Source organism: Mixophyes fleayi, chromosome 10, assembly GCF_038048845.1.
Source record: "Mixophyes fleayi isolate aMixFle1 chromosome 10, aMixFle1.hap1, whole genome shotgun sequence".
NCBI classification, from domain to species: Eukaryota; Metazoa; Chordata; class Amphibia; order Anura; family Limnodynastidae; genus Mixophyes; species Mixophyes fleayi.
In genome coordinates, this window is record NC_134411.1 from 60,683,707 (window position 1) to 60,710,994 (window position 27,288).

At 38.7% G+C, this 27,288-nt stretch overlaps 2 protein-coding genes across 3 annotated transcripts in view; one reads left to right on the forward strand and one right to left on the reverse strand.

The window, feature by feature from the left end:
- The window catches only part of SLC12A4 (solute carrier family 12 member 4), a 1,264,335-nt gene that overhangs the window by 497,296 nt on the left and 739,751 nt on the right, over window positions 1-27,288 (reverse strand). The window lies entirely within an intron of this gene.
- Window positions 1-27,288, forward strand: part of EDC4 (enhancer of mRNA decapping 4) — a 257,782-nt gene that overhangs the window by 228,608 nt on the left and 1,886 nt on the right. The window contains exons 25-27 of the mRNA XM_075187439.1: window positions 3,738-3,924; window positions 6,400-6,619; window positions 10,521-10,684. Of these exons, the coding sequence (XP_075043540.1) occupies window positions 3,738-3,924; window positions 6,400-6,619; window positions 10,521-10,684 (571 nt within the window). The remainder of the gene's footprint in view (window positions 1-3,737; window positions 3,925-6,399; window positions 6,620-10,520; window positions 10,685-27,288) is intronic.

Sequence of the window (27,288 nt, forward strand, 5' to 3'; positions counted from 1 at the left end):
ATCCATGAATTATAAATATTAAAAATGTAAATAAAATGTAATTATCATATTAAAAACAGAAAGTCACAGGTATTTCTGAAGAAATACACCTTAAAACATTAATGACTTAAATACATTTCAAGAAAAGTCTGTCTCCAAATTCTCTGTGAAGCTTAATCAGAAGTGTTTCTATACTCTGGCTGCAATGCTACCATGCATAACACGACAAGACAAAATGGTGTGGGTCTAGGTATAAATGTTGATTGACTTATACCACCTTTATACTACCTGAAAAACCCGGGTTTTTGCCGGGGCAAGCCCAGACGACCTTGGTTTAGGCGCAGTATGATTGGTGCTAGTGAAAAAGCCCGGATCTGAAAACCCGTGATTTAGACCCGGGACTTTTGGTGGGGTATTTCCTGTGTCGGCCCTGGTTAGCCTGCATTATGAATGGTGAGAGCCGGGTTTTTCAACATAAAGCATCTGATTGGGTGTCTGGGACGCTGGCCCTGAGATAAACTCTCCTCCTGTGCATATACAGACGCCTAGCATTCTCCCTCTGTGCCAGAAATTGATCCTTTCTCCTCTTGAAATGACATTGTGCAGCTGCATCAAGCTCTCATTCGCTGTATAAAACAGCATAAAAACACAATAAAACAAGAACTCTGGGCTACCCAATAGTGACCATGATTAAAACAATGCTGTGAACAGTCACCACCCACTTTGACCTCATCTTTGTGTGCAAAAAAACTATTTCCCTTTAAATGACCTCAGTATTTTTCAGCCAATAAAAGCTCCTCTTGTGATAACGCTCACTTATTGCCAGGGCAGACCCGTGTTCAGTGTAAATGGGGTCGACCTGGGAAATTTCCGGGTCCGAAGTGCAATGTGAACGGGGTCCCTGAGCTGGGACGCTCTGTGCCTCGGCAAAAGCTTGGCTTGAAAAACCTGGGAAATTGCAGGGGCGGCAGTATGAAAGCGGTATTAACAATTTTATTTGAAATCAATATGATGAACTCAGAGGCCGCACTATATTATTGTGTATTAAAAGGTACATAGACTAATAAGAAAAAATTATAACTTTGACCCTTTACAAGACACTTGAGAGAGAGTGCAGAGAAGGGTGCCTAAATTAATATAGTGTATGGAACATCTCAGTTATGAGCAAAGACTGTTCAAGTTAGAACATTTAATGGGGATATGTTAACTATGTATTCATATGCACATATAAAAAATTCTGTACCAACCTGTTCAGTATAAGGTCTCCCCAGGGGATACAAATCTACTCCATGCACCTGTAAGAAAAGATATTTAGCCTTCTGATACACAAAGGTTATTTAAGCTGTGAAACTGGAATGCGCGCCTACAAAATCTGATATTGAGAAAAGTTTGGCCATTTCCCTAACAAAATATAATGTACAGGGTTATTGGCATTAATAACACAATATAGTATGTAGATCCTGGGATTTCTCTGAATGCCAGTATGAGTTTTAAAAGGATTTTTTTTAGACTGCTTTATCTAGAGCTTTTTGTTTTTGTTTTTTTACTTCCTTTGGATAAACTAGGTTTTTTGAGAATTAAAGTTTTATCTTGACGAACCTATGTTTGTTTTTTTGTGTTTGTTTAACAATAGTTTTATATTAAAATTTCAAGAATTGTATGGGGTACAGAAAACAAAGTGAGAAAGGGAACTACAAAATGGGGAAGGGGAAGGAAGGTACAGAGTGGGGTTGGAACACAACCACATATGTCCTTATTCAACCAAAACAACTATGTAATATTATGGTTTGCCCTAATGGTCATTAATAAAGGTTTACTAGAACCATCAAAAAGCAGGAGAGAGAATTTGGGAGCCATACTAGGATTAACAAATCTAGTTTGATTACTCCAGTGCATGCAAATTTGTATTATTACTTTGGCTGTAATGCGAAATGTACATCGGTGTATGACATCTTCCGATGCTAGTTTTTTAGATGGATTTAGTAGTGACGACAGAACAAATTAACAAGTAACAAATGTAATCGCTTTTCATGAATATACATTGTTCAATGACTGTAAGCTACTTATCAGACATGTGGAAGCACCTGTAATTCAGATAAATAGCAATTCATTTGAAATAATAGGATTGCTGTAGTGCACCTGAAATTTATGCATCAGAAAGAATGCATATAGATTAGCCACCTTGTAACCTCAGCACATACATATAACATATAGTCAGGCTTATTACATACAGAGGTGATATATACTTGAATAAAGTGAAAATTTACAACAGATAATTAATAATATGTGGCAGTAGCACATCTTATATGATTTATGGAGATATACATATAAAAATGCACTATTTGCTGTCAGATGTGTGGGAGCCTATGTTACGCAGTTGAACAGCAGTCTAGTTGAAGCATCGGTATTCATATGGCACTCGCAGAATCAATACCCCAGTTGGAATGTGCAAAATATGGGGGTATATAGTAACAAGATTAGTCCTATTTAGGGCTAAATTGGGAAGAAATAAATCTGTGATATAAATAACTATACCAAAGTGAAAAATATTATACCTGTATATTATTGGTAACTTATGTTCATACAAGGAAGTTTTAACAACTGGAAAATCTCTGTAATCAATGCAGAGAATTATAATAATAATAGTCCCCACTCAGAGGCTATCAAAATTGTAACATTTAATGAGATGTTGCAGATACTGCAGTCAGGCTGTGTTTGAGCAGCTGTGCACTATAGAAGCTATATAACTTTAATACTCATAATCTACAGCATAAGAAATTAGTATGTTACTTAGCAAGCCACATGAATGCAATTTATGCTGCACGGTTTGTTTGCATTATACACGTAATTGTGGATTCTATTCAGTAGAGGAGTTTGCAAATGCGAAGTATGATAGTATTAATATAGTGGAGATGGTATTATTTTAATTAAATTGAATCTTATAATGAACACGTAACCAACAAAATATGAAGATTCTCAGAGATGGAATGTCAGGGAACATTTGTTCACCATACAATGCATGTCAGTCTGCAAAGAAAGGATTTGCTGAGCTTCCTACATCTATACCCCTCTCCTATATTGGATGTAATGGAGGCAGAGTCTGTATAGCAAGATAGGGCCACTGCTTGGAGCAGAAAGCAAATATTGAGAGTCCATCACAGAAAAAAACAATTCATTCTCAATTTTCACTGCCATTGCTGCTCTCACTCGGCAGTTTATGAACCCCATTATATGTCTGATTTATTGTTGGAATTTCACCTTTGCACACTGAAAAATGCTTTTATTGTTGTCATAATAATGCATTTTATTTTTGACATCACATGAACACTCATCTGGGCTAGTTTTTAACCTGAAGGCTCTTTAAGTTCTCTCCATATGTAACTAGGTCTCCTCAGTAACCTCATCTTTTAAACCAAACCCATCAATGTCTTGCAGATTTGTAATCCTCAAGGGGTTCTCTTTTAAGGTGAAGCTAAACTTTATATTTGACAACTCTAGCTTGTGGGGTTGTGGTAAACGATTTATCACTGTGTGTGCTACTGTTGGACAAGGCAAAAGAATTTGGGTGTACATTGCCCCAAAATGAATCTGCACAACTGATTTTACTGTAAATTTAAATTGCTTGATGAACCAGTATTGTGGGCTACATTTGTATTAAGGTGCAAATAATTGGATGGTTAAAGTGTTGGTGGTTAATGTGTTGCTTTTTTTTTTTTTTTTTTTGCTTTTGTTCTTGCTTACACTTGTTGATGTTGCAGATATGCAACAGTTGGAAACTCATCTTAAAAACAGAAAATCACATGAACAGGAAATAAGAGAGCCCCTGCTGACAAAACTTCAACAATTAATAGACTCTCTACAAACAACATCAGACCAGTTGTCTTCCAACTTGACTGGCAATGTGCGATCTGAGGTCCAGCATCAATTACATGTAGCTGTGGGAAAGTAAGTATTATACACTCGAATTTACTTTGTTCATTTTTGTACCAGGGTTAATAATTGTTCAGATATAATTTACATTCTGTTGCTTGACTCATGTAAAAAGGTAAGCTTTGAGGTTCCAATGGTGAGGTAAATATGCTAATGACTATTTAATACCTACCTTCATTAAATACCATTCACAAAGGGTAGGTTCTAGTTTAAACCTAGCTCTATTTCAATATCTGCTCAATTTGCTCTGATACAGCCAGTATAATACAGGTAATAATGATAATCATATCAAGAAAGATTTTCCACAAAGTCTCATGTAAGATAATGTGTTCTTATTAACAATAGCTATTGTAACACTCATATATTAAACAGTTTCAGTAAACAGAGTATATTATACAAACTTGGCAAGTTTAATTTACTCTATTAGCATGGGTGGTATAGTATAGATGTTCATACATTATATTCATTGCCTGTTTTCTAAACATATATGTTGTGGTGTGTGTGTGTGTGTGTATATATAGCTATTGTAGTAAGGGTGTGTGAATTGCTTGTATTGTGAATATGTTCTTGTATATTATGTGTGCGTAAGAGTTGGTAAAGGAATGCAATTCTGTGGGGGAAATACCCTCAGGCTGTCATGGTATTTTCAATAACAGGCTGTACACATATGATAACAGTGTTGAAAGAGTAATATATATTACATCAAATGCAATGCATTGCCTACTTAAACTGTTTTGTCAGTGATATGTGTGTTATTTGTGTGCGTCTCTGATTTAGTTATGCCAGGACCCGGCCACCAACCCCCCTTTTTTTATTTTAAAGAGCATAAAGGCGCCGGGTAATGCCATTGTCCCCTTAAAAACCGGCAATGTGATGAGAATCACACTGCCGGCATTTTCAGCTATCAGAATTTATAGGCATGTCTGCAATGCTCTCCCTCGCTTTTATGGTAAGTCTGTATTTGACAGATGCCGGGATTCTATTGATCTGCATATTTCTTTCCGTGTACGTAATGTTGCAGTTTTCCTCTTCGGAAAACTGACTACCACCACTTTACTATTGTAAGTGTTTTTTTAATTGTCCCACTGGTAATGAAATAGTAAGTCACTATAATATAATAAAATAAAAATAAATTCCCTTACATATAATCATTAATGAAATTTGGCCCACTAATTTATTTATAAAATAATTTGTCCCCTCTAAACAATAATAATAATTTTTGCTTCTCTACCCTCATAATTAGTCCCATGTGCTTTAAAATTCCTATTAACATTATGCACGGTGGAAACGGGAACATCAAGGTTCTGGAGATTCATTTATAGTCTTGAGATTGTCCATGCTTGGCTACATTCTTTTGTCTGCACTTTTCTCTGTCTTTTTGCCTTATCTTCATGATCATTGCAGTAAACACAGTGACACAAAGCAGGTATATGAGTCCTTTTCTCAGTTACAAGCTTGTTTAATGTAATATTTATATATTTATTTAGTTTTACATCCAGAATGATTTTGAAATAAGAAAAAATTGCTAACATAGACCAAACTTGCCAACTCTCCCGGAAAGTCCGGGAGACTCCCGAAATTCGGGTCAATCTCCTGGGCTCCCGGGCGAGCTGGCATTTCTCCCGCATCCCAGGTTTCACAGAGAATCGCGTCATTTGACGCGATTCTCTGTGATTCACGCCATTTTGGAGGGAGGGGGCGGGGAGAGGCAAATCGCGTCATTTTGTCCCCGCGACGGGGGGGCGGGGCCAAAATGCCGCGTTTGGCCTCGTCCCGCCCTTCAGTCACGCCGCCTCTTGAGTTGGCAAGCATGACATAGACTTTGGGATTAAAAAAAAAATGTATTGAAGCCAACACTTTTTTTAAAATAAGAAAAATAATTCTGTTATTAAAGTGTAAATTACTTCTGGCATGAAGGGATTAAGATGCAATGTAATTACAAGCACAGCCTTTCTACACTGGAAATTTGTTTTCAGTATGTAACATTTTTCTCAGAATGATTTAATTAGTTATCTTTAAGTAATGTGTGCTGACCTACTTTTTTATTTAATATTGACTCTCATTGCATGTCAAATCTAAATCAGATTGTTCACCTGTAAGTGTCAGTTTATCAGTTATGAGTTCATCAGCTGGAGAGAATTAAATACACTGCATGGTTTGAGTGTACAATAAACTCTGCTTTATTAGTTACAAGTCCCTATCTATATAGCAAAAATCACGTATTACAGAAAACTACGCCCCAAAAGGTTTTAACCACTCATGTTCCTTTCACACAGATGTTAATACAGTCTCTCATTATCAGACAGGAAAACTCCACAGGGGGGGGGGGGGGTTGTCTGGTATGTCCAAGGTTATAAGCATAGCCTTGCAAATAATGAATTACTCCTACAAAACAGGTGCATCTAATTTGTATTTAAGCTATAACAGAACAAAATGGCTATAAGGCAACAAGATGGCGTCAGCTTAGCAAAATCACATTTCTCATTGCAGCATGCAGGACTCTATTCTGACACAGGTACAGAGGATCATCAAGGAAGAAGTAAGCAGTGCCATGAGGGAACAGCAGGCAGCAGTCACCTCAAGCATCATGCATGCCATGCGGTCTGCTGCAGGAACACCCATCCCCTCCTCTCATCTTGACTATCAGTCACAGCAGGCACACATCCTGCAGCTTCTTCAGCAAGGACACCTCAACCAGGCCTTCCAGCAGGTATATATGTCAAAAACAGCCTTCAGTTTTAGCCCTTTGTCATGTGAATTAAGAGACAAAATAAGATCAATTCATTAGAATGCATAAAATAAAAGTCCGATATTAAACAAAAAAAACAAAGCCATTACACTGTAAAGGCATGGGACCCAATTGTTGTTACAATTTTTTATAGAATGTTTACCGCAAAATAACGAAGTTACAATTTGATAGACATTTGTGTTTTAAGGGAGGCTATTACACTGACTATATGAACAAGGGCAGATATGAGATGGGAGAATAAATATTTAAGAAGGGAAAAAATAGATATCTAGAATATATTTCATGTCTTGTGATGTTGTTAGGGATATTGGTCTTTAGCTTTTGTGAGCAGTATTCTGTTATCTAGTGTGTACTAGTTTTTTTTTGTACTGTTTGCTGGTGCCACAGTTAGGACATGGATGTATTAAATGTGTTGCATGCGCTGACCAAGGTTGTCAATAATTTGATCACAGCAAAAACTGAAAGCCATTACTCTCTTCTAATTCTCCTAGATCTCTCTGCTGCATTTGACACTGTTGACCACACTCTCCTCATACAAACGCTACAATCCCTAGGTCTTGAAGGCACGGTCCTATCCTGGTTCTCATCCTACCTATCTAATCGCTCTTTCAGTGTTAATTTCTCTGGATCCACCTCTGCTCCGCTTCCTTTATAAGTTGGAGTACTGTAAGGCTCAGTCCTAGGTCCTCTGCTATTCTCTATCTACACCACTTCTCTTGGAAAAACTAATAAGCTCCTTTGGATTTTAGTATCATCTCTATACGGATGATACACAAATCTCTCTATCCTCTCCTGATCTTTCACCATCTGTGTTGTCTCGCGTTACTGACTGTCTTTCTGCCATTTCATCTTGGATGTCTTCTCAATTCATGCACTCATCATCTCCCGCATCGACTATTGCAATTCCCTCCTTACTGGTCTTCCCAAAGTCAGACTTGAACCCCTACAATCTATAATGCACGCAGCGGCTAGATTGATTTTCCTTGCAAAACGTTCTTCCTCTGCTGAGCCACTCTGTCAGTCTCTACATTGGTTGCCTGTATTTCAACAAATCCAATATAAAATTCTTCTACTAACATACAAGGCCGTCAACAAAATTGCACCGACATACATTTCCTCGCTTGACTCAAAATATCTCCCTACTCGACAGCTCCGTTATGCACAAGATCTGCGTCTCTCTTCCTCTCTCATCACATCCTACCATTCTCGGTTAGAGGATTTTTTTCGGGCTGCACCCACTTTGTGGAATTCCCTCCCTCGCACAGTAAGACTTTCCTCTAGTCTCCAAACCTTCAAACGTTCTCTGAAAACCCACCTCTTCAGACAAGCTTATGATATTCCTCAACCACCATCTTAATTTCCCCTATTACCACCCTCTACACAGCTAACACAAGACAACAACCCTCTGACCACCATTGGTACAAACACAGCCCACTCAGTACTTTTATCTTTGCGTTCTAGCTGGTCCAGTGTGCAATATGATGTAGCACATGTACTTGTGTTTCAAACTCCCATTGTCCTATAGATTGTAAGTTTGCGAGCAGGGTTCTCTTACCTCTCTGTCTGTATGTATTACCCAGTATTGTCTTATTAATGTTTGTTACCAATTGTAAAGCGCTACGGAATTTGTTGGCGCTATATAAATAAATAATGATGATGATGATTACATTGCAGCAAGTTGCTCATCAGAACACACAAAACCTTCCCAAGGACTTTTAACTGTTGCAGGATTGACTACAAGGATTGAGACAGAGTTGGAAGCACAACTGGAGTAACTTGTGATTAAAGTTGTGGGGCTGTATAAGTGTTTTTATTGTACAATCGTGAGCAATAATATTGTCACCCTCGCAGTTTTTTTTCTAAAAATTCACCATATTGCATAAAATTGCTGAAATAAGAAATATATATTTTGGTATCCACATATGTATGTACTTGTTTTGTAATGGAATAAAACAAGCTGCATCTTATTCCACCTGGAGATTCTTGAATGAGCTGAAGAACATTATTTAGCAACTTTTAGATTAAGTAAAGTTAGTATAAAATAATTATATTTCAAGCAGGTGATTCTCCTACACTTCGGAACTGAACTCACCTGTGGGGAGTAGCAGATGCCTGCAATATAAAAAACCATTCAGTAAAAAGCATGAATAGAGAAAAGGGGCTGAAGAAAGAAGAGAATGGAGTCCAGAATGACACCATGGCAGCAGGCTTGGGAGTAGGGAAGTTAAGCCCTGTTTTGAACATGTTAAATTTTAGGTAGCGATGAGACATCCATGTGGAGATAGCAGATAAACAGTTGATTACACAAGATGGTATAGAACGGGTGAGGTCAGGAGAGGTAGATTTGGGTGTTTTCAAGCATAGTCGTTGTTTAAGAAGACAAAAAAGCCAATTTGTTCCCCAGGAGAAGAGGTGTTCAGTGAGAAAAACAAAATGCTGAGAACAGAGCATTGTGGGACCCCAACAGATAATGTGAAGATAATGGGACCATTTGACTTTGTTGGAAGTAGATCATTGATTACTTTTGTGAATGCATCCTTAGTGGAATAGGTGAGTTTGAAGCCAGATTACAGAATATTAAAAATGGAACAAGAGGAGAGAGAGTGAAACAGGTGGTTGAACACGAGTCCGCTTGGAGGCAAAGGGGAGGAGAGAAATAGAGTGGTGGATCAATAGATTATTTCTTAAGGATTGACCAGATAAGTGCAGTTTAAAGGAGGATAGAAATTTTGCAGTGGAGACAGACAGGTTGAAAAGGCTAAAGAGAGGTGTGAACATGCAGTGGGAGAGAGGAAGTCAGAGTAATTGGGAAGATACATGGTCACAAAGGTATTTTGTAGAGTTAGATAAAGAATACAGAGTCTTTCTCTTTAGTTACTGGAGGGATTGAATTGAGGGTGGATTGGGGAGTGTAGAATAAAATGGGTGGGGTGTACCAGATTTGGCATGAGGAAGTATGTTGTTGAATGGTATTGATTTTGTCTTTGAAGTAGGTGGCACATTCATGGGCTGTGAGGAAGGAATGGCAGGAGGGCAGAGAACTAAGTTGAAAGTGGCTACTGTGGTTTGTGGACTGGGTGGAAATTCTAAATGCGGAATGTCCGGGAGACTCACAGAATCTGGGTCGGTCTCCCGGGAGAGCAGACAAGTCTCCCGCATTCCGCAACTCTCAGGCAAAAAATAACGCGATTCGCGGCATTTTGGCCCTGACCCCTGCAACAAAACGTTTTTCCCGCTGCTGGGCGGGGCAAAAATGACACGATTTGCCGTGCCCCACCCCCTACCGCCCTCTAGATACGCCCCTCTCCCGGACTGCACTGCCTAAAAGTAGGCAAGTATGGGTAATCCCATGATTAAGGAAACTGTTAATAACAGCTTGAATCAAAACTCAAGGGAAAAATGAACAAAACAGCTTAATTTATGTTTTTAAAAAAACATGTAATTTGCAGGGGATAGCAAATCTAAAATATTATTATACAGTAAGATTATAGAAAATGTAAACAAAAAAGACAGTATTGTGTGTGTGACCTGCTTCAACACATCAGTTCAGCAACTAAACATCCATGGAACATATTTTTAAATGCTGGCAAGTATGAAATGAGAATCTATTTATAACACGGAAAGGGGTTTAATATGTAAGAAAAATAAATATGCGAGGCAGTTTTGGATGATTTACTAGATATTGATCTAAAATGTATATACTGCTGTAGGTTAGTGGATTTGTTTACTTCTTTGGTGACAATATATTTGAATATTTTTTTATCTCCCCTCACCCCCACAGTGAAGTTATTATAGGACTATATTAAATATAAAATTATATATTTATTGACAATACCTTTTTTTTTATTATTATTTCTGACAGGCTCTGACCGCCTCTGATCTGAATCTGATCCTATATGTGTGTGAGACTGTGGATTCCCAACAAGTTTTTGGTCAGCACCCGTGCCCTCTTACGCAACCTGTCCTGCTTTCACTCATTCAGCAGCTGTCTTTTGACCTGTGTACTCGTACTGAACTCAAACTTAAGTAAGTCTAATCTAAGTACAACAAATAATAATGTCATTTGTGTGTGTTTCATGATTTTTTTTACAGCATTTTACTGCAATCCCCATTTTGAAACAAAATCTAGGTAATTAGTGTTGCTATTGTTTAGAGGATTTTACACTGAATACAGAGTAGAGAATTTTGACAACAAAACCTATTTAATAAATGATTTGATTGAACCTAAATCCAAAACCATGTGGCATTTTTACTGACTCTTTTCTAAATTGATTTATCAATGTGTTTTTAAAGCTGGGGCATCAATAACTGTATATAATACTGTAGGTGAAGTCTCAGCAGGGTTAAAGAACAGTATTTTCTCTTGTTTTTTTCCTCACTGCTTTACTATGCTACTTGCTTAACATCACTTCAATTATCCAGAGCTTCAGTTGTGAACATGTGATTAACTGTTTAAAAATGATAAAATCACTGCATAGTAGTGCTAGGTAACTTGAAATCAGTATGATTCACAGAGCAATTGAAATGATTAAGGTCAATATTTTTTTCCAGGTAAATTGATATGGAGTAGGCTTGTAAAGGTTGTGGTTGTGATTCTTTTCTGCCCATACTTCTCATGACTACGAAAACTAGTCAAATATATATAATATCACAATACATTAATTATAGTTGCCATTTTTTGGGGGCAGTAAAAAAAATGTTGAGTGGAAAATGTCCAATTGTTTAGGATAACTTTTCTTGCAATCATAACCGTAAATAGTGATATTGCAGACCTGCTCCACACCCCTAAATTTCAATCTTCATAATTAAAATATAAGAAGGCCATGGGTTCTTTTACCAAACTAGCCTAAACATGTAATTAAGAAATGCAGTATGTTCTGATTTGCCACATTCCCATACATTGTGAAAGAAGGTTGCATGAAAATGATTACACTTTGGCCATTACATTACATTACTGTAATAAATCTGTTTAAGTAAATTTGTGTAACAGATACTGGATTACTATTACTAATCTTGATTAGCGCTGGCTTACCTGAGGTGCGGAGTCTAACAATCTCCCCGGTGTTCACCAAGAACCGCCGCAAGGCAGGGTGGGCTTCGCTACCAGGAGTTGCAGGTCGCGGTTGTTGAAGTCGTATAATTGGATGAACGAAAGTATATTGGTTTAATATTGGTTTGCCGTGCGTATTGCGAAGCGTACGCCATGTAACACGTGGCGTGAGGCGATCGCACGGTAAAATACGCACGCACACACTAGCATTACAACATTTAGTTATTTATACAATTCATATTGGTTCCGTTACACTGTAATTTATGAGCAGATAGCATTTGGTTTATTATTAGCTTATATAATATGATTATATGTACATTTTAGTGTTATTAAAGGTTTAGGTTATAGGAAAGGTCATGCCTGATATCATATTGAAGCCCTAATCATCAGCAGCTGTCCGGTGCAGTCGGCGAAGAGATCGCACATTGCATACTTTAGTTATTGATATTAGGGGACAAACCTTTGAATGATGCTGGCTATGAAAGGAGCAGACCCCCTGGAGAGACGACCCCCTCCTTTGGATTCCTTAGATTGAATCAGCCTATGAACTGTTTACCCTGAAGCCACCCTGTGCCTGGACCTATGGAAGCAAGCTACGTCGTCTCTATTGTTCACAATGAAACACTGACTGTATATATTAGCTGCATCCCCCATCAGGGTCAGTCAACTCTGACCACCGTTATCTAACAGATACACTGTTCCATTGGGACCCATGGAAGCGCAGCGATTGCAGCGGTATGTATGTATGTAACTTTTGGTATTGGCTGTGCTGTACTGTACTTTATCACAATATAATAATGTATTGAATTGTTGATTATTTACATCTGCTAAAATAAACCACCATGTGCTTTGGAAACACATACAATTGAGTGGGCAATGCTTATTTTAAAACGATAGAATTACTTTAATAATTTGGGGGCTCGTGAGTTTAGGAGTTACGTTATCGGCAGGTATTCAACGCTCACGGAATTCGGTTCCTCAACAAAGGGTGGATTGACGGACGCGTCGCATGGCAGGAAAGAATGTAATGTGTTCAAGACCTGTGGTTCACTTTGTGTTGAGAGACCGAATGTCCGTTGTTGCATAGACTGAAGGAACGCTAATTGGAATCTAGGGACAAGAAAGAAAAATGTTTCTTTTTATTGTTGTTTTACGTTTTAAAGTGTATTGCATTGCTGAGCGTATGTGTATTTCCTGCTGTGCGTACCGAACTTCTGGTAGATTTGCCACGTGGTTAAACAATCGGTTTGATAGTTATACATGCATAGTATAAATCACTTGTGAAAACCTCTGGGACATTATTACTATTGTTGGGAATTCTTTTATTTTCTGCGCAGAAAAGGTGTATGTTGTGTGATTTGTTGACTTTAAATACACTAAGGGTTTATCTATTGTAAAATAGAGTGTCAGTTGCTGTTTGACGAGGCAGGTGCCCAACTGGTGTACGGTATACAAGGCAGGTATACCGGGGGGCGGAAACTGAATAAGTTTTCGCGACGTGCACCCAAGGGTAATTGCATCGTTTACTGATAATTAGTATCTGTAAGCGTTGCGATGGCACGGATATTTCTGGGACCCTATATTGTGGCAGGATATTTTTATATTCCTGGGACCCTATATGGTAGCAGAATATTGAAAGCCGTAATTGCGACTTGGGAGCAACGGGAAGGAATTACGTGGTAAGGCTGGTAATTGACTTTACCGGATGCTGCCGGGCGTAATAAACTCAACAGATTTTGTTGGAGAGTCAGGGGTAATCGAGGAGCTGATAACCCCTTAGTCCGCATTGATATTTCTGTATTAGGGGTCCTTGTCTAAGACAAGAGGAAGCAGGTGGACCCGGCTTGTAGCAAATACGTCCACAGGCCAATAAAATATCTCTAGCGATAGATTGCGGGTGACAAAGTGTTGAGAGTAGTGGCAGGATATTGTATTATATTTCTGGAACCCTATTTTGTGGCAGGATATTGTATTATATTTCTGGAACCCTATTGTTCAACATGGGTGCTAAGCACACGCTAGAGATGGCCAATTTACTGCCTAAAGAAGGCCTTATTGATTCAGCGAGATTTCTCATATGTAAGAAATATGGTGCATACGCAACTGTGTATTGTGAGACGTGGGTCAAGATGACCAAAGATTCTGATAGGCCTTTCCCAACAATAGGGAGTTTTAATGCAGAGGTACTAAATAACGTAAAAGATAAAGTACGGTTGATTAAGTCAACGAAAGTGAGAAATGCACATAATGATTGTTTAAAGTCGTGGCAAATGGAAGGTAACACGTGGCAGAGCAGCGGAAGTGAGTGTAGCGAAAAACGCGTGTTCAGCGGAAGTAAGCGTACCGGAAACAAGCATTCCTGGAAGTGTGCGTTGCTAAGCGTGGCGAACTGAGCGCAAACACGCCCCCGACAAATTCGGTCGGGGCGGGAAGTACAGCCAATACCAAAAATGTGAAAACTGTAACTAGTAACCTGTATGTTGTTTTAAGTAATGTTTCAGGACAAAGAAGAGGGACGGCCCCACCAGCAGGGGCAGCGGCTGAAAGTGGTGAGAATAATGTAAAGGTTAACATAGGGGGAGACATCCATTGTACTGCAGCAGCAATTTCAGCACCTAGTTCAGAACATAGTCATTTGGTAGACTTACATCCTGTCTGCACTACAACAGTTCCCAATGGGAAAGTGGACAGAGATGGTGACGTTCCCTTAAAACATGTAGCAAAGCATGATACAGGCACTAGATCTGAAACATTTTCAATTTTGTCTGATTTCCCTGATCCTAGGAAAGATTTGACCAAATGTCAGCAGTTTATTAGATATTATGGTAATATGTATGAGCCAACTAATAACGATTGGCGAGTATTATTGAAGACCTGTCTTCCTCTCAATACTGATATACAAAAGTTCATTAAGGATTGTATGTTGGAGGAGGATGAATCCTTAACCGAGGATGATAATCAGGACAATATTAGACAAATAATCACACGGTTGGCCATATATTTCCCAGTGATAGTGGACTGGAGTAAAATTTTTACTATCCAGCAAAAAGATAGTGAAAATACAACAGACTATTTTTGCAGAGCTCTAATAGAAATGGGCAAATATACTGGGGTACCAGACATAAAAGATAATGTATATTACAGAGAAGTTGCTGTTAAAGTTCTAATGGATGGCCTCAGGGAAAACTTGAAAAGAAGGGTGCAAACTTCATTACCAAACTGGAAAGGAATCACTATAAGTGCTCTCATGGAGTCAGCTATAGAACATGATAGAAGTATGAATAAAGAGAAAGAGACACTAAGTGATAGGGTAATGATGGTAAATATCCCAGCATTAGAGGGTCTGCACACCCGACCACCAGGATACAACCCACATAATAAGAAACATAGAAAAATCAGGTGTTTTAAGTGCAACGAAGAAGGCCATTTCGCAAGAGATTGTAAAAAGGAAGAGAAACAACATGAGTTGAGGAAGTGTTTTCAATGCAATAAAATAGGACACCTAGCAAAACAGTGTGCAGACATGACAGGGATGTGTTTCTACTGCCGTAAGAAGGGACACAAGAGTAGGAACTGTATAGAGAGAAGAACGGATACCTGGGTTGGAAATCACATAGACATCCACAAAAGAGGCGTACATTTCTCTCAGAGGTTCCCCTACAATTGATTGCACACTCTGTAACCACTAATACTTTGGGGGAGAGTTATAGCCAACTCTAGAGTACAGGTCAGACCTGCAATTCTACAACTAGACAAGGTAAAGGTTAAAACTGTGGTAAGTATTAGTGTGTACTTTTAGGAAGAAACTGAGTTTAAAAAGTAATTTTTGTTGATTTTGTTTGTTTGTTTTATGTTGTCAAATGCTTGTTTTCCTAATCGCTGGCCGATGGTAAAGAATGAGAATGCTTGGTTTGTTTGTTGTTTAAAGATAACTATCTTGTCTTTTCTTCACAGATAAAGGCAGACAAAAGAAGTATAGACTAGTGTTTAAAAGGGGTGAGATAGAGAAATAGAAGAATTACTCTTGAAAGACTAATTAACAATAGACAAATTGAACACTCTTTGTTTTAGGCTGCAGTGTCTCATGATAATTTGTTTGGCTGAGAATCATTATCCAACAATGAAGTATATACATACTTTGCTCCAAAATATCGTTTAGGTATCTCAGACGAGTCATCAACAGTTAATTTTTACATTTCTCTATTATAAGTTAGGAAAGTCCATTGAAAAGGTATGTAGTCAATGAGATACCGAGTTCTTAATGAACAAATGACGGACGACACTGGATTGCACTGTTAAGACCCCCTAGTCAAGTATGGGGAGGGATCATAGTTAGCAAATAGCTAAGGGGAGCAGTGGAATGAATACAGCCATTTCCCCATAGAGTCAGAGTCCAATCCGGCTGTCATTTTGTTGTAAAAATCTCCCTTTCTGCATGAATGTTTGTATTCAAATCTTTATATTCCCATCATTCATTGCTTTCCTATTTCTCATTCTTCACACAAACGCTAGTACCCCTCCCTCTCTCTCTCTCTCCCTCTCTCTCTCTCACTCACACTCTCTCTCTCTCGTAGAGATAAAATCAGACACAGTCTCAACAATGGGGCTAAAACATATTTTTTTTTTTTTTTACATAAGACAAATTCAGAGATACACACACTAGATTGACATGAGTTACAGAAACAGTCAGGGGTTTTGTTTTCATGTGTATAGAAACTGCTGATTTTTAAGCAGAAAGGTTCTGTTGTGGAAATACGATTCATGTTTTATAGATTGCATATCTGTTTTGTTTTTTTTTGTTTTATGATTTGTGCCTCCTGTACAAAATTGTGCCTTTATATGGATGCACAAAGGGTGGATAGGAGATTGCTGGAGGTTAGGCATACAGATATGCATCTCTGTATAGAACATTGGAGTAGGATTTATACCACACGATACGACATAATGTGAAACCCTAGAAAATGTAGAATTTTCATGTTTTATATTTTTTTCACTGTTAGACAGGCATGTACTGGATACTGTTATATTTGAAGAAAGTGTTCTAGAAATAGACCCCTTTGCCTTTCCCACTTAGTCAAGTAGCTGAATGTGAGGTACTGAGAATGACATGTGAGTTGGCAGAGGGAAAATCGATTGATATACATTGGTCATCAGCATTTTTCTAGTCTAGGGGGCGATGTTGAGGTGACTGAGAAATCGTTTTATAGCAATACCAGCACATGATTAGGACACTACATAGAGGACTTTATACAGTGACACAGTTACCAACTGAAGTAGCTGCTAGTAAGGTCCACACTTACACACACGACCATACATGGCTGTCACACCAGGGCGAACATAGCTGTCAAATAGACAGCAGGGTTTTATGTTACAGTTAACAAATCTATGTTTTGTTTTGTTTTTCGTTGTATTGTTTTAAAATGTGAACACACACACACATGCACGCATACACATATTGGTTAATATAGGAAGATTTGTGTTACCTGAGGGATAAACTGTCTGGAAGGTGAAGAGATGTGGTGAGGAGTCTGGTGGACTCTGGAGAGATGGACAAGGTAGACCAATAGAGTCATCCCATATCCCTCCTGCTGATGGGTTTTCCTCCAGGTAAAACAAATACACGTCATCCAATTACCACCATGCAGGATCCTCAAGTATACACTGGTGTACCAATGAAATATGTCTGGGTAGAGGTGTATTGAAATGTGTCTAATGTATTACTGTATCATACTCAAAGCTTTTGTTATTCAATGTGATAGTCCTAGAGTTAAAATAGATGATAGGGGTATTCATGTTATTGATAATAGAGGTATAATGTATGAGTAGTGGTAACAAATCACATACTTTCAATTAACCATAAACCAGTGTGAACATAAAATAGTGGTACTCGGTAGAACGAATTAAATAGAATAAGAGTTGGAACTTGATTGAAGTGACTGATAGCTTCGGCCACTAGTCCTTTCCCACTACCAAAAGATCACTCCTAACCTGTCAGTTTTTGAAATGTTCTTGACCCCTCGTGAGATGAGATTGTAACTGGGAGGCTAGGTTAGATCTTGAGAGAAGGTAAATAGTGAGACAGCAACCAAGAACGTCCAAAACACTGTTTCCTGAAAGGTCACACTAACTGTCAGGATGTTGGATCGGGAGAGTAAGTTGTGGAGCAGAAATTTCTTAGGTTAGGTTATTTGACAGACAGGTACCAGGTGTAGGCTACCAGCATCACGGCTTCAAGGGTAGCAGAGACACACTGGTGCCCATTCCACCCACTGCAGAGGGACCAACACTCAGAGAAGGGTCCAAGGGCACTCATGAGTCTGTACTGGAAGGCCTCGAATGCAGTTAGTAGCACCTGAGCCAAAGGCTAAGACTGTTGTCCAGCATGAAGTTGTAGTTTTTCCTGTTTTGTGTTCTTTCATTTCATTCTCTTCTCAGGGCGGTTAATTCTTTTGATTATTAGCAGGTGACAGAGACTGATTCAGGTAGTAATAAGGAGGTATTGGGGAGGAAGAAGTTAGTAGCATAATCAGTCCAGCCAATTACTCTATTCAATTCAGGGGTAAAGGAAAATTTAGAAAGCTTGGAGAAAGTGCGAGGGGCTATTGTCTGAGTAGCATTACGTCCGTAAGTACGGCGACCCCATGGTTAGAAAAGAGATACACCCAGCGATGCCAGTCCAGTAATATTCGGACTTGAGCAGGCATCCTTGAGAATGATTATCATTCTTGGGAGGGTAAGGTTTTAGACCAAACAAAGTGCTGGGCGTGCTCACACGTGCCTCAGTGATTATATCAAGTAGGATTAGTTCTCTTTCCACTAAATGTTCTTGAGGTACCCGAACTATAGGCGGGAGGTCACTAAGGGAAAAAGTAGGACACCTAGGTCCCTTAGTCTGAAGTCTCCCAATGCTTTGCAAGCCGATCACTGTTAAATCTGAGTATTGAGAGACTGGGAAGAACGAACAGACAATAGCCCGCCCACAAGTGTTGATGAAAAGAACTGATGACATTAATAGAAGTGTGTATATTAACACAAGCTGAAGGAGATTGTATATGACATTATTGATAGACATAGGATGATGCTATTGATGAACATGAAATGTTTAAATGTATTCTGAGCTTAAAGACATGCGTTGGACAGATGAACCTGTTAAACTTGAAGAACTGTAGTAGAGAATTCTGTATAGCTGATACATGTTCTACTGTACCTTGTACCTTTCCAAATAATGTATTAAGTGTTTTATTGCACCCTTGAAGGGCATACAAAAGGTTATCTCCAAGCTCCAGAAGTGTACAGTTTATAGTAAAAGAAGAAATCGTTTAGAGGATTGAGACTCTCTCTTACGATAACTTGTTTAGATCTACAAACAGCGTGGTCATACACCAAGGGGGATTTGTATTACATTACAATGAAACGTGGTACTGAGATCCTGCATATAACATCTTTAAGGTGATAGTTTATTATACTATCAAAGGGTGGACTGTTGAGGTCGTATAATTGGATGGACGAAAGTATATTGGTTTAATATTGGTTTGCCGTGCGTATTGCGAAGCGTACGCCACGTAACACGTGGCGTGATGCGATCGCACGGTAAAATACGCACGCACACACTAGCATTACAACATTTAGTTATTTATACAATTCATATTGGTTCCGTTGCACTGTAATTTATGAGCAGATAGCATTTGGTTTATTATTAGTTTATATAATATGATTATATGTACATTTTAGTGTTATTAAAGGTTTAGGTTATAGGAAAGGTCATGCCTGATATCATATTGAAGCCCTAATCATCAGCAGCTGTCCGGTGCAGTCGGCGAAGAGATCGCACATTGCATACTTTAGTTATTGATATTAGGGAATAAACCTTTGTATGATGCTGGCTATGAAAGGAGCAGACTCCCTGGAGAGACGACCCCCTCCTTTGGATTCCTTAGATTGAATCAGCCTATGAACTGTTTACCCTGAAGCCACCCTGTGCCTGGACCTATGGAAGCAAGCTACGTTGTCTCTATTGTTCACAATGAAACACTGACTGTATATATTAGCTGCATCCCCCATCAGGGTCAGTCAACTCTGACCACCGTTATCTAACAGATACACTGTTCCATTGGGACCCATGGAAGCGCAGCGATTGCAGCTGTATGTATTTATGTAACTTTTGGTATTGGCTGTGCTGTACTGTACTTTATCACAATATAATAATGTATTGAATTGTTGATTATTTACATCTGCTAAAATAAACCACCATGTGCTTTGGAAACACATACAATTGAGTGGGCAATGCTTATTTTAAAACTATAGAATTACTTTAATACGGTCCTCAGGTTCGCCCCAAGATGTAGTGCAGCGGAGTGGAGCGGAAGATGCGAAGTCAATAAAGCCAGGTCGGTACACAGGAATGGAGGCAGGCAGAATCAGGAGGCAACTCGGAGTCAATCAAGCCGGGGTCGGTACACGGGTCACAAGAGTAGAGGGATAGTCAGCAAGCTGGGTCGGTACACAGGGGTTGGAGAGCCAGTCTAGTCTAACAAGCAGAGATCAGAACACAGGAAGACACAGAAGACTGGAAGACTCAGCAATCCACGAAGCACAGGAGCCAGGAACAGGTAAGTGGTAACTTGTTGCTCTGACAAGGCTGCAGTGTCCAGGTTAGCTTAATATAGTCTGTGATAGCAAAAGCCGCCTCCCAGCCACGATCATGTGACCACTCAAACCAGGAAGTGCTGCTGTACACAGAGACAGGAAAATCAGCAGCATGAAAGCAAGTAAGTTTGTGACAATTTGATTCTATATTTATTAGTCTTCAGTAAATGTAATAGTCAATGAGCCCTGGTTAATCACATGACTGATGTTGGGAATAGAATGAGTGTAATGTTTGATTTGTAAACAGATATTAAAATGTGAAGTTGGAGATAAGATTTTTAAGTCTTGGAATGAAGATAGCACCCCTGGATCAAAGACCTCCTAGATGGCATTGATTCCTTATTCTTTCCACTTTAAATACATTGCATTTTTGAGACCTGGACTAAAACTTTGATTGCTACAAAATGTTATATATTTAGAGCTAGTGAAATAACATATATTTGGAATTTATGGTTATCCACGATAAGTAAGTGTCTTTACAACGTTGGCTGATATTTGTGCAGGTATGTGTGTTCTGTGAAGATGTAGTAAGGCTGCCGGGGAATAGGGAGAAAAGACTGCCTCCTCGAGGTGTTCATTGGTGAAAATTTCTCTGTCTAGTAACCAGTCTGATATATACCGAGCAAATACTGCATGTGTGAAGGCTAAAGGATCTGGAACCCCCAAACCTCCCTGTAATCTATTTAAATGCAACTCCCTGCCCACTCTGTCCCCCTTCCCACCCTCCTCTGCAACTGCTATTTCCTTTCTCCCCTCCCGCTAGCTCACCCTCTTTCTCTTTTTTCACTCTGGTATCTGCAGATGAAGTCCATACCCTTCTCTCTTCCTCACCCCCCTCCACTTGCCCACACGACCCAATCCCCTCCCACCTTCTCCGCTCCCTCTCTCTTGAAGCCAGCTCCCACCTTGTCCACCTCCTCAACCTATCCCTCTCCTCTGGAATCTTACCCTCCTCTTTTAAACATGCTCTTGTCTCCCCCATACTCAAGAAACCGTCCCTTGATCCCGCCGCTCTCTCTAATTACTGCCCTATTTTGCTTCTTCCTTTTGCCTCCAAACTCCTTGAACGGGTTGTCTACAACCGTCTCACCTCCTTTCTCTCTTCTCACTCACTCCTTGACCCGATCCAATCCGGTTTTCGCCCCCTCCATTCCACTGAAACTGTCCTCACTGACCTCCTCCTCGCTAAATCCAAAAGACACTACTCCCTTCTAATCCTTTATTATTATTATTACCATTTATTTTATATAGCGCCACTAATTTCGCAGCGCTGTACAGAGAACTCACTCACATCAGTCCCTGCCCCATTGGGGCTTATAGTCTAAATTTCCTAACAAACACACAGACGGACACAGACAAACACAGACTAGGGTCAATTTTGTTAGAAGCCAATTAACCTACCAGTTTTTTTTTTTTCTTGACCTCTCTGCTGCCTTCGATAGCGTTGACCACGCACTACTTTTGCAAACTCTCAATTCTATAGGCCTCTGTAACACTGTCCTCTCCTGGTTTCCTCTTACCTCACCAACCGCTCCTTCTCAGTCTCTACACATGACTCTACATCCCCCTCTCTTCCCTTATCTGTTGGCGTTCCACAAGGTTCTCGTTCTTGGCCGCCTGCTTTTCTCCTACACCTCCTCCCTTGGTGTCCTCATCCACTCCTTTGGCCTCCAGTACCACCTCCATGCTGATGATACCCAAATCTATCTTTCATCCCCTGACCTCTCCCCTTCCCTTCTGTCTCCTGCTGTCTCTCGGCCATCTCATTTTGGATGTCCCAACGCTTCCTTAAACTCAATATTTCCAAGACTGAACTTATCCTCTTCCATTTCCAGGACACTCTCGCCTCTCCCCTCTCTGTTTCTGTTAATAACACTACCCTCGTTTCTGTCCGTCAAGTCCAATGCCTTGGGGTCATCCTTGATTCCTCAGTTGCTACATTGGCTCCCCATGGCCTACAGAATTAAATTTGAACTCCTCACCCTCACCTTTAAAGCTCTTAATCAATCCTTCCCTCCCTACATCTCCAATCTCATCTCTACCTTCACCCCTAACTGCCCCCTCCGCTCTGCCCGTGACCGCCGCCTCACTGCTTCACTGATCATCTCTTCTCACTCCCATCTCCAGGACTTTGCCCGGGCTGCTCCCCATCTGTAGAACGATCTTCCATGTTCCATCAGGTTAGCACCTACTCTCAAGGGCTTCAAGCATGCCCTTAAGGCTCATTTCTTTATTTAAGTCTATCAGTACTCCTGCTAACTCCCTTGTCCCGGCTCTCTCCCCCAGTTAGAACCACCCTATTTGTGTCTCCCCCTTTCCTTTAGGATGTAAGCTCTCAGGACCAGGGCCCTCTTTCCTTGTTTGCTCCTTCTACTATTCCATCACCCTCTGTACCTTTTGGCCTGCTTCCCTAGCCCTATCTTCTTAAGCTTCGGCCTACTTCTCGCTGATTTCTACCATTACTTTCACTCATTGTCCCAGAAATAATTTGATTTGCATTACCATGTTACCTGTGTCTGTGTGTATATATTTTTGTTCATTTTTTGTTCTTTCTGTATCATGTTGCGTCATGGCTCACTGTTTTCTGTACATGTCATGTACGGCGCTGCGGACCCTTTGTGGTGCCTCATTATTATTATTATTAATATTATTATCTTTAATTTATAATAATTGGCCCCTACCAGTGTATGCTCAGAGAAATGCAAACAAGTCTTTTCAGTGTGTTACCAGTTGCTCATTTAGATCCAATCTGGACTTCCAGATGCTTAACTCTATCAAACATCATGCACAGAGGTATTTTTCTTTAAATATAAAAAACCTAAATGGCGCTCAAATGCTTCAGTCTTAAAAGGTGTATCTCTCACCCATACAAAATGCAATAAAAATATTGAATTAAATCCCAAAACACCAATTTGCAGCTCTCAGTACGATACCTGGGAATCCCTATCATATGACAAATAAAAAAGAACAATAGAATGTGCAAACTCTAATGATCCATCAGTTGGAGCAGATAACCCACTGTTATTGAGAAAATACACAATAATAATCACCTTTAAAATATTTTAATAAAATATTAATATATTAAAACATAGACCTATTACAAATATCCAGTGTTCTCAGAATTTGCGTTTAAAAGGAATACTCCCTTATTAGCTCTGTTTTACAATAATTAGGAACATGAATATTGTACTATCCAAATATAAACTTGCATAAGCAATTAGTGTACAACTAACACAACAATATTAGGAACATAACATATATGCCCCAAATTCACTACAGGAAGATCTAATTATCTTATTTGAGTTGTCAATGGATAGATATCTGTATATCTGCAATCAGATTATGTAATAGAAGTCTATTGTCCTGGATCAAATTAATATCAAAAGTATTTAGTCACACAAAGATGGTAATGTTGTTTAGATTTTTTCCAAGAACTAATCTGATTCAGATATGAGTCCCGTATCTGCAATAAGCTAGCAGGTGATAAGAGAAAAAAAAAAGCGTAAATCAGTCCTCAAACAAACATTTCAATAATTAAGGTACTGGACTTTAAATGTTCTACTGTCATGGGCAATATCCAACATTGCTGTGTAGACCCTGCAGTATTAATATGCGATTATATTAGACTGCTTAGAGGGCTCCTGAATCTGCCATCCTGGACTATTTCAAACAAAAGTTAATCCATTCATTGAAGTTATTCTTATCTCCTTCACATCCCACTCCTGGGTGTAGGAGGATAATAACCAGGTGTGCCTGGCTCTGAGATCAGTGACCAGACCCCTCCAGTGCATGCCCTTTTTAGTGTCTAACTTAATGCTTTCAGTATACAGTGTTTCCAGATAAAATGGCAAACTGATGGTAAAAGACTATAGATCTCTAAATAGTATCTGTGGTCACTTGCTAAATACTCTACACTAGCTTGATGTTTCTTCACCTAGAATGGTGATTTTCTCAGAAGCATAAACACATCAGGTATGATCTGATCTGTATATAAACCTCTCCCAACCAATATACAGATAATTAAACAACTATTCTGAACAGCTGCTTGATGTTTTCTCAATCAATATAATAATAATAATAAAAATGTGTTAACCATCCTCATACAAATGATATTGAGGTAAACATTAGACAGGAGTGTTATATCTTTTCACACAAATTTTAATAAAAAAATAGCATGACCATAATTATAATTTTATATAAAGAACACCTGTAAATTACTAGTAAACATAATCATATACTCATTAAAAAGTCACAAAATTCATAAAATAACTGTATAAACATGTTTTACATAATATTTACCCAAGGTATGACCTATTTAATCTAAAACTTGTTTTTATGAAAATTGTGCTCCGTATGTTATAACTTACAAATGGGACACTAACCTCAAATCTCACTTCTAAGATAAGATTAATTTTAAAATATCATTAAGGACAATTTTCTCATTTAAACAATTTGGGAAAGGATAACCTAAACTAAAAATCAAAAATGCTTTCCTACAACAGTTTTGTCTAAATCTATCTCCTTCGCAAACTGTGGTTTTAATTTGTTCAATCCCATAGACTTTGCGTCCCTGTATTTGTGCACTTCGGCACACATTAATATGTTGTTTCACACTGTGTGTGGCATTTGTTTTAAATATTTTTTCTATGTTCAAGGAAACGGAAATTTAAAATTCTCGTTATGCGGCCTTTATACTGCTTGCCATAAGCACATTCTAACATATACATAATGTAGTCACTCTGACAGTTTGTTTAACATTTCATCTTATTGATTCTTCATGGTGAATGATATCAATTTATTACAGCCATGTGCCATATACTTACATGTAATAAAGGTGGTTTTACCACATCTGGGCAGCACAGTGGTCTAGTGGCTAGCACATGTGCTTCGCAGCACTGGGGTCATGAGTTCGATTCCCGACCATGGCCTTATCTGTGTGGAGTTTGTATGTTCTCCATGTGTTTGCGTGGGTTTCCTCCGGGTGCTCCCGTTTCCTCCCACACTCCAAAAACATACTGGTAGGTTAATTGGCTGCTATCAAAAATTGACCCTAGTCTCTACCTGTCTGTCTGTATGTATATGTCTATGTGTGTGTGTCTATATTAGGGAATTTAGACTGTAAGCTCCAATGGGGCAGGGACTGATGTGAATGTGTTCTCTGTACAGCGCTGCGGAATTAGTGGTGCTATATAAATAAATGATGATGATGATGATGATCTATACCAACCCAACACCAAAGTCCTTTCCTCAATGCCTATCTTTTCCATAAGTTTGCATTTAAAGAGACTACGTACCAATTTTGTTTTCAGCGTATCAGCTCTTCTAAAGATCACTAATGGTCTCTCTGGTACTACAGTTTTGAGCACATCATCCAGCTTAAGCAAAGAGAAATTCTTATTTATAATTCCTTTTACATCATGTGAAGAACTAAACTTGGAAACTAAGCTTTGAAAGCATTTGTTCATACCCTTTAACATTCTATATTGCTCATCTTCACCTGTAGGAGAGAATTTTGACTCATGGATGAGACTTCTATAAGGGATGAGTTCAATATATTTTTCGGGTAGCCCTTCTCTAAATGAATTTAGGAGTCTTTGGGCTTGCGGCTGAAACAGGGTTTCACTAGAACAATTAGATTTAATTTGAATCAACTGGCCCTTTGGAATATTCATCTACCAAGGACCTTAATAATTACTAGAATATTCCAAGCCATTACAATCCACTTTTTTATGGAAAGTCTTGGTGACTATCTTGTTGTCCTCTATGGTAAAGGCAATTAATCCACAAGAAAAATAATGGAATACAAAAATGTATTAACATTGCAGGCTAATGATAGGAAGTCTTGTAAATACAAAACTCCAGTAGTATAAAGTGAGAACTTTCCCCCCCCCTTTTTTTTTTTTTTTTTTAACCCTCTACTGATGCACATTTGAATTCTCTGCAAATTCACAAAAGCTCAATTTACCACATAGGTTAAATTGCTAGTACACAAACTTTGTTGCAAACTTAACCTCTTGCAACAAAAGATAATGAATGCAGGTCTCTTGTTGGTTATTATAAATGACTAAGATACAGCAGCTGTAAATTGAGCTTGCAACTCGACAAAAACCAACACTAAATCAAATAACAGCGTTTGTAGCTAAAATGTAGTATATAAATCTAACAAAACTTTTTCGTCCAGACCCCTGATATTAAATGCAAAACAATTATTAAAGACTAATACTCATCATGAAAAACACACAATAGTACTGGAGTTCAAGAAAACCATCGCTCCTGGAGTGATGAAACACGTAAGGAAATAAATGTTTATTTTTATCTGAAGAGCTCTCTATTTTATCCAGTAGTAGGTACTTATGAGTACTCGATAATCCTATTTTCTGACTGTGGAACTTCAAAGGGGCATAAGTAAGAGCATCTGAAAAGGAGTTTATAACAGATATTCTCAGTGCTGAATAATAACACGCTTTGCTTGGAATACAGATTGCTTTGGAGGAGATTACCAGCTCCATTGGGACATAAACTATTGCAAGTATACTCTTGACTAAACTGTGTGCTCCCGACCGAACCTCTTCTTTTTTCCGGCTTCTTGTTACCTATGCACAATGTTACCCACATAATTACAGTTTCAGTGCCAGTTCCTGTGAACGAGCTAATCTATTATTTTTATTTCTTCATACTATATCTGCTGATTCTTTTGGATTCCCCACATTTGTTTGGAAAAAAGGTTTTTCTGTAAACCATTACTGATATGATTTATATCTGTGGTTTTCTTGAGCTCAAGTACTATGGTGTGTGTTTTATAATATGTTTTAGTTTTAAATAAATGTTTTGGGGGGGGGGGTTTTGATGAAAAAGGGTTGTTTTTTTGTTTTGTTTTTTTCATGTATATACCACATATTAGCTACAAGTGCTATTATTTGTTTTTGTTCTAAAT